At 35.3% G+C, this 8,390-nt stretch overlaps 1 protein-coding gene across 7 annotated transcripts in view; it reads left to right on the top strand.

Moving 5' to 3' along the window:
- The window catches only part of cngb1a (cyclic nucleotide gated channel subunit beta 1a), a 95,556-nt gene that overhangs the window by 33,275 nt on the left and 53,891 nt on the right, over positions 1 to 8,390 (top strand). For all 7 annotated transcript variants that reach the window (XM_051931490.1, XM_051931492.1, XM_051931491.1 and 4 more), the window contains 4 exons: positions 2,402 to 2,771; positions 3,777 to 3,818; positions 4,865 to 4,906; positions 7,127 to 7,189. In XM_051931490.1, the coding sequence (XP_051787450.1) occupies positions 2,443 to 2,771; positions 3,777 to 3,818; positions 4,865 to 4,906; positions 7,127 to 7,189 (476 nt within the window). In that variant the 5' untranslated portion in view covers positions 2,402 to 2,442. The remainder of the gene's footprint in view (positions 1 to 2,401; positions 2,772 to 3,776; positions 3,819 to 4,864; positions 4,907 to 7,126; positions 7,190 to 8,390) is intronic.

An 8,390-nucleotide genomic window follows, 5' to 3' on the forward strand; every position in this document is an offset into this window, starting at 1 on the left:
ATGGGAAACAAATACAGTTTTTTTTTACCTCCTCTTTGCTCGATCAGCTGCTGGCTTGCTGCTGCCGTGCTGCGTGATCTGCATCTTGCTGTCTTTGTCATCTACTCTTTGTCTTTTATTTCTGGCCCCGGGCGTGGTTAAATCTGCTCTCACAAAGTCTCGTCTCATGGGATGTGAGTTCTTGATATTTTAGTTTATAATTTAAAAATGGAATGAGAATCTCAAAATCTAATAACATCACATTAAAGTTCAATAAATTCTGAAAAGAATGACACAAAAACATATATATGTAGGTTTTAAAATCAACCCAATTTAAAGCGTGACAAAAAACGTGACATAAAAATGTCACATAAAATCGTTGCACAAAATCATTGCACTTTTAGGCTTAGGATTTTATATGTATATAGAGTATATTTTTATATATATATTTATAGCTAGAGATCAACAAAGGGAGAAAGTGAGTCACGTATCTTAAAATAGTTTTTTTTCCAAAGCTTTCAACAACCTACCAGGTGTCATCATCAGAGAAAAATGATTAGTCATACAGGAATCAAAGGCAATATATAGCAAGGGAAGGGTGGGTGGCTTGTAAGTGGGGGTGGTGTATTAATAAGGTGGGGTTCGGAAGGTGTTGGTCATTAAATCTTGTTGTTAGGCGGTGGTGGATTAATATATTAATTTCTGACTATGAGATTGTTGTCTCTTTTGATATTGTGTCATTATACACTACGATCCCAATTCATCTGGCCACAGAGACTTTACTGACAAACAAAACAATAACCCCACCATAATAGCACAAATGAAGTCAAAAAACCCACTTCCATTTTAATGGAAAATACTGTAGACAGAAAGAAGGCATCCCAATGGGATCTCCATTATCAGGACTCTTAGCTGAACTGGTTATGCAGCGATTGGAAAGTGCGGCTCTCACTTAGTTCATACTTAAACCCTGGATACGCTACATCAACGAAACATTCGACATGACAAAAAGTAACCAGCTAATTGAATTGTACAGCCACATCAACTCAGTATTCCCCACAATCCAGTCCATGATGGAAAAAGAAATGAACGGACGCATCAATTTCCTTAATGTTTCCATTGAAAGAGGTAATCACACCGGTTTAATTACAAATATTTATCTCAAGGAATGTTATGCAGACAAAATGCTACACTTTTCCAACAACCACCCTCATCATATAAACAGAGTTGTGTTAGGACTTTGTTCAAAAGGATTAACCCCCATTTTAACACAAAGGACGCAGAAAAGAATGAAAGATATCTTTATCGTCTGTTCAAATCTAATGGCTACCCCAAGTCATTTGTTAAACAATGCCTATATAGAACATGTCCCAGACCTCAACAAAGAGTCGACTCCAACTTGGTCCCCCACCGCACTTACCACACCCTCCCTTATCATTGTGGCATGTCAGAAAGTACAGCACACATCCATTCCAGATCATGGATCAAGCTCATAAACCAGCAAACACTTTACAGCCTGTGTTTTTCAAAGCCAAAAGCAAAAAATTGACCACAGAGACAAGAAGCACAGTTTACAGCATTCCATGCAATGCATTTCCAGCGTTATATGTGGGACAAACTTCTAAAACACTCGCAACACATATACAGGAACATCACAATGCCATCAAAAAGAAAGACCCATGGTCAGTGATTTACACACATATACGTAAGTTCGACCAGACACACATTTAACATACATGGCAGAATCATGGCTCTCTAATGAAAATGACATTAACAGGCACTTGGACTTGAACCAGCATATGCAGGCTTAAAAAGAAAAACATCCAAATAATAAAAAAAGATTTTATGACTAACACCTTATTAATCCACCCCCCCTTCACTTGGCACATATTGCCTTTGATTCCTGTATGTCTAATCATTTTCCTCTGATGATGACACCTGGTAGGTTGTCGAACGCTCAGGAAAAAATTTTAAGATACGTGATTCATTTTCTCCCTTTGTGGATTGCTAGCTACAAACATGCAAACCGTATCACAGACCTTTTCTTCCATACATATATAAAAAAGTTGACTGACTCACTCATCAACAAAAATACTATTTCCCGTTTAATTATTTTCAGCTAGTTATATAAATATGCATTTTGAACTTGTAAGTTGACCTGAATAAAATCCTAAAATCAAACTGTGCCATATTTGCTATATAAATTGTAATATTAGATTATGCCCCCCCACGATAGTTTTCTGTAAAGTCAGGTTTTTGCAACTTAAACTCGAGGTGGTGGGTTTGAATCCACAGCCATGTTGATTTGATCCCTCTAAAAGTTCATAAATTAAAAGTCGTCATTCTTCACAACTGCAGACTATTGTAAATTGTACTTGTTTTAGTGTTAGTGATCTGAGATCATGCTTCTGTATTTTTGTAGTCTCCATTCTTCCTGAGGTTGACGATCTGATTCTGGAGGAGATGGAATCTGACCTGGAAAATGAACAACACAAGCTACCAAAATTACAGGAACAAACTGAAAAGCTAAATATCTGCACAGAGCAAGCCATCATAGAAACAACTCTTCAAGAAGAAGAAGTGAAGCTATTGGAAATACAAGAAAAAACTGAGAAAAAGGTAACCATGCCAATGCAATCAGCACCATCTCAGAAGATCCAAGAAGAAAATGATCAGATCCTGATGATAGTACATGAAATGCAAGTGCCCTACATTGAACTGGAAGATGCTGAAACCCAAACAGACACGTGGTATATGACAAATGAGCAGTTCCTGAAGGTGAATGCTGAGAAGTAAGTCTGTTTATGTTGTCTTGCTGTAAATTCTCTGAAATCCAAAGCCTTATCAGCTATCAACAAAAATAATAGAGGCACAAGTGAAATACTGGTTTTGAATTTTGAGGTGGACAGTTAATTTCACACTAGTTTTTCAGTCCGGATAGTCACTGATTATTTTTTAACATAGGTACTAATTTGGTTAGACATTTAGCTTCACGGAGCATTTTTATAATTCTTTCAATACTAAAAAAGACAATGAATTATTGACACACTTCATAAAGAAACATAAAATGAAGGTCCACATGTATTTACAAAAAGATCTGGCTACTTCCTCTCCGGGACTGTTGCTTCATTTAACAACAATTAACAAGAGTTTCAAAACTAAATGTTTGGCTGTAAAACTTTTTTTTATTTCCCTTACTTGGTTCATTATGAAGTGATTTTAGTTTACGTTAACCCGCACACCCACTTGCCTGTCTTAAACCATATACTTTAGGAAAGTCAATTAAATTCAACCTGGGTACATCAAGTCAGCTTATAGGATACATCTGCACTTCCACCGTTCTTGGACTTCACAGCCTATGGGCCCTGGATTGTGTTGCCTTGTACGTTGTGTTTGAATGTTCTCTCTGTGTTTAAATGCATTTTTACATTAGGTCTTGATTTCCTCGATCATTGAATTGTTTTAATTTGAGTTTGTGCATGTCCAGGATGTTCAAAAGATTCTTTACTCGACTTTTTCTTCTTGATCCTGAACTACATAAGCAGTTCCCAAAATGAATGATGAGTATAAACATTAATAGATAAATGAAAGAATGTACTTCTTGTAAAAATATCATTTGTCCATTTAGGTGAAGATGATGTCTTTCTAGGTTTTCTTTTCAAGTATATCCTGCCAGACTCTACATGCAAAACTGATTTTTTTAACATCTATTAAATCAACTATAGTATAGGCACTTTTCTGAAAAATATTCACTTCCTTTCTTCCTTTAAACATCTGGTATGCTCTTTATATTACAGACAGGATCTGAAATCTGCAACTGAAGTCTTAAAATATGATTAGTAAGTGTGACTCTTTTTCATCTCTCACAGTAAATGTTCTTGGACGTTATAACATAGAGTTGTGCTTTAATTAATATCCTCAGTCAAACACTCATATACTCCTTATTTGCAATCTTTCCACAGTAGCAGCCACAATGAAAGTCCTGGTTTAACTGTCATCAAATAAAAAGGACTTATGTGCAAATTTGCTTATTACAAATCTTATGTGCAATAACTAAGGGAAATTATATACACATTTTAGTTATTTTGATCATTTTATATCTCAGCACTTCAAGAGCTGGCTTTAGCTATTCCCTGATCTTGCACTTGGGTATGTGGGTTGAGGAAATAGATAGAGAGATCAAGCTGCTTAACAGAAAACCAGTCACTAATATTTAGTACTGTCATGAATATAAAATTGAATGAAACAAAAAGACAAAATAGGAGCTTAGGGAACTTAAAAATTGCTAACGTTCTGAAAGAAGCTTGAATAAAAAGTAGCTACAACTAAAGCTGATAAGGAGTTGCTTTATTCTGCTGACACTGTTTGGTTGGAGTATCTGCCTAAGGTAACTAGCTCCTAACCAGTTCCCAGCACCACAATGCAGAAATAAAACAAGCAAAATGACAAGAGTCAGAGTAACAAGAGCAAGTTACTGTGCTTCCAGGTCTGCTTTTATAATGGCAAAAACTGATTGCTATGATGTGATATGAGTTAATTAAACACAAGGCAGCTATCTCAAATCTCTGGAAACAATGGAATATCATCAGAATAAAAAAGGTAAAAAAAAAAATATTTACCACTTACGGTTAAACATGGCCAGTAAGTCCCAGGCCTCCTGGCTCATTAAGTGGCTAGTAAACTTGTTTAAGTTTTAGTTGCACAAGTATATGATGTGATTGAAATGGTGTACTGTCTAAATGTTAATAAAATGCTCTGCCATAGTGCATGCAAAGAAAAAAATGCCATTATTGAAGAGATTAAAACTTTTATTTCTTCATTTTGTATCTTTAAAGAATTCAAGGATGTTTACTTCTAAAATATTTTTTCTTTTGTTTTTTTCAAGTTTCCCACCAGCGCCTGATGATGATGATCTAATCTCTTCTGAGTAAGTCTGTTGATATGATGTAAATATTTTCAACCTAAGGAGCACTTCAGGCCTGGTTGAATGACTTTTATGGACATGATTATCTGTACGCCTCTAGATTTCACAAAGTGAATGTATTTCTCAGGAAAACCCTAAACAAAATGGTATCATTAAGATGTAACGTAAATAATAAAAGTTTGTTTTACGACAACAACAAAAACAGTAATAAGCTGCTACCTGACAGTAAAGCCTTGTGTAAGTGTAAAGTCACTTGCAGGGTATTTGAGCATCATTGGAATAAAAAGTACAGAATACAAAGCATTGTCGGAATAAAGTTCAGAAATCCAACTAAGAGTGAGCAGTAAGACAAACAGCTGATGAAAATCTTGTCTAAAATTAGCCAAGAGGGACAAAGCACAAAGTGGATATAAACATTAAAACATTTCAAGGCAAAAACTGAAAATTCAAATCACAAGTGAAATAAAGAAATAGTGGCAAACGATTAAAAAGTTCCGTTCTTCCCTGTGAGAAATGGCACTAAAGCTACAAAGTTTAACCTATTACAATATGGCAAACTTCAGAACATATTATTAGTTTCTTTTTGTGTTTTTAGAAAGGTAACATTTTACTAATGTAATGTTCTGCAAATCCCATGGCTTTTTTCATGTTTGGCATTATTTTGTGGCACAGTTACAATGACACTATGGTGTGTTGCTGGAGGGATGTGGATTCCCAAGTCACATCTGTGACACTTTTAAAGCCGGCATCCAAGACTGTGAATACATGCTAAAAGGTTTTCCGGTTGTTTTCGCTTCATTTTTCCATTTACCTGACTTATTGTAAGACTTCTTAGGGTCGTTTTTTGGCTAAAGGTTTAGTTTGGAGAACTTTCTTTGGTTTAGGCATCTCCTCATTCTTTTCTCCTTTGTCCTTGTGACATGCTGGTTTCCTTATTGCTGGAAGAACATAATCATTGGACAGTGATGTAGAAGGAATTGACATTGTTTAGCAAAAACAGGCAGAAGCCAGAATGAATGGCATTAGAACAATTTAGATAAGAACAGGCCTTTCAGCCCAAAAAAGCTCATCAATCCCTCGTCATCTAATTTCTGCAAAATGACAAGTCCCCAAAGATTTACCTTCTGACGCACTACTTGGTCACTTATTCCATGTGTCTATGGTTTTTCTCTGTGAAGAAAAAACTTTCTAATGTTGGTGTGAAATCTGTACAGTATTTACATCTGTGTGTCATGTTATGATTAAAGAACTTGTATTAAAATAAGCCTTCATAATTTTAAAAACTTCAATAATAATAATAATACTTATAATAATATGTTTTATTTATATGTAACCCCTTAATTTTTATTTCCTTAAACTGAAAAGCTTCAGCTCTTTCAGTGTTTTCTCCATGCTTCCCATGGTCCTGAAATCAGCCTAAGCATTCTTCTCAGGACTTTTTAGCACGTTGTTCGAACTGTGACATTGCGCTGAATGACTATGCACACATCTAACTCAAACAGTAATTAAAACAATACTACACGCTGAAACCAATCCAGACCTGTTGTAACTGGTCTACAAACATATTGCGCTCCCCTCCACAATAATCTGATCTCTCACTCTCTTGCTAAATCACAATTCTGGGAACATTTTGACTGCCCCTCATATGCAAACTAAACCTGTGTATTGGACAGCATAATAATAATAGCACATCTCAGAGGCACTATACAACTTAACATCCTACTTGCATTTTGAATGGCGGTCAAAGTCAGGGTAAGAGCACCATTATGAAGCCACAAATGGTAAAAACTTGCCTAATTTTGAGTCACATTTAAAAATTGGTTATGGCCACTTGCAATCAGGACCTCTTAAGAATGTGGTCCTTTATTAGCAACATTTATCATAAAACATATAACTTCCTGTTTGCACACAATCACAATTGTAACTGCAAAGTGGAATTGTACAAATGTAGCTTTATGGGCACATTTATCATTAAAAATTTACACTCCCAGGTAGTAAGTAGTTAGTTTCCATTATGTGAATGACAATTAATTACTGACTATTTTTATCTAAATGGATACTAGATAAAAATGATGGGTTGTTTGCAGGTGTACCTACTTAAAGATGACTTACAATAGGAAAATGCTCATAACTGAAGTTATGAGATTTAAAACCTGATTTGCATAATTACATTTTCATTGAGTCTGCACTAATGATAACACTCTAAACATATTGACTTAACAGGTTTGAAATGTCCTGTGATCAATATGAGGATGAAGAATCAGAAGAGCAAACACAGTATAGACCGTAAGAGTATTCTTTATATTCTTTATTACATATTTATTTACTAGAAAGAGCTATTTGTGTACATTTTAATTAAAAACAAAGTTAACACTGAGGTTTGAAGCAGTTTCTATGCAAATGTTTTCCGAGCATTTTCATTTCATTAACTTTGAACACTTTAATTGCTTTCTGGTGGTTAGTACTTCTGCCTTACAGCTCCAGCATCTTGGTTTCAAATAGCAGGTTAGATAAAGCCAGTGTGGAGTTTCCATATTCTCCCCAATCTGTGTGGGTTTACCTTAAGTTATTCATCTTAGGTTACCTGATGACTTTAAACTGGTGTTGGATGGGTGGTAGTGGGTGTCTGCACTGTAATGGACTAGCACTCCATCAAGGACACTTAAGAGAGTCTTTACAATCCTGAACTCAATAAAAGGGACAGAAAAAATGTTGTATGGATGGTGGATTTGTGCTTGTGTGAACTCTTTGAATGCCTGTCTAAGTTTTCATTATGTTGGTCTTAGATTTACCTTTATCAAGATATTATGTCTGTTTACTAATTAATTATTTTTTGCAGTCTCAGTGGTATGGTGCAATTAAAGAAAGGTATCAAATTGTTTAAATTTTTTGCAGCAGAAAGCTCTTTGTGATTGCTTTTGGAATTCTAGGTACAGTGGAAGCAAATCATATGGCACGCAACAAGCAAAAATCTGTCAAGGCATTTTTGAGGTTTTAGAGTATTTAGTTTTTCTATTGTGGTGTTTACCCATAAATATTGATTTATCAAAGCGTTCTTTCTTAGTGAGCATCTACTGCCTTAGATGTACCATTCTGACAAATTTCAACTTTTTAGCTAAATGGTAAATTCTGTTTTTGTTGATGAGTGAGTAAGTGTGTCAGTCAACTTTTCATTATATATATCTAAAGGGTGTCTCAAAAATTGTATACACTTTGAATGATTTTAAATAAAATATTTATTAGGATACAATGTAAGTGAGTGGACACTAGGTGGCACTGTTTCCCCTCTTTTACCCAATAGACAGATGCTCTGGACACAGGTTAAAACACCAAGAAGTTATTTTGTTTTTTTTCTTCCTTCTTTCCAGTGCTCCAACGCACCTCCACCACAATAAACACAATAATCAAACAGTAAGCACAATAATCTCTCCTCCACCTCCCAGCAAGCGTGCTGGGTCTCCAACAGTCCTTTATATAGTCCTTAACC

Source organism: Erpetoichthys calabaricus, chromosome 9, assembly GCF_900747795.2.
Source record: "Erpetoichthys calabaricus chromosome 9, fErpCal1.3, whole genome shotgun sequence".
Lineage (NCBI taxonomy): Eukaryota > Metazoa > Chordata > Cladistia > Polypteriformes > Polypteridae > Erpetoichthys > Erpetoichthys calabaricus.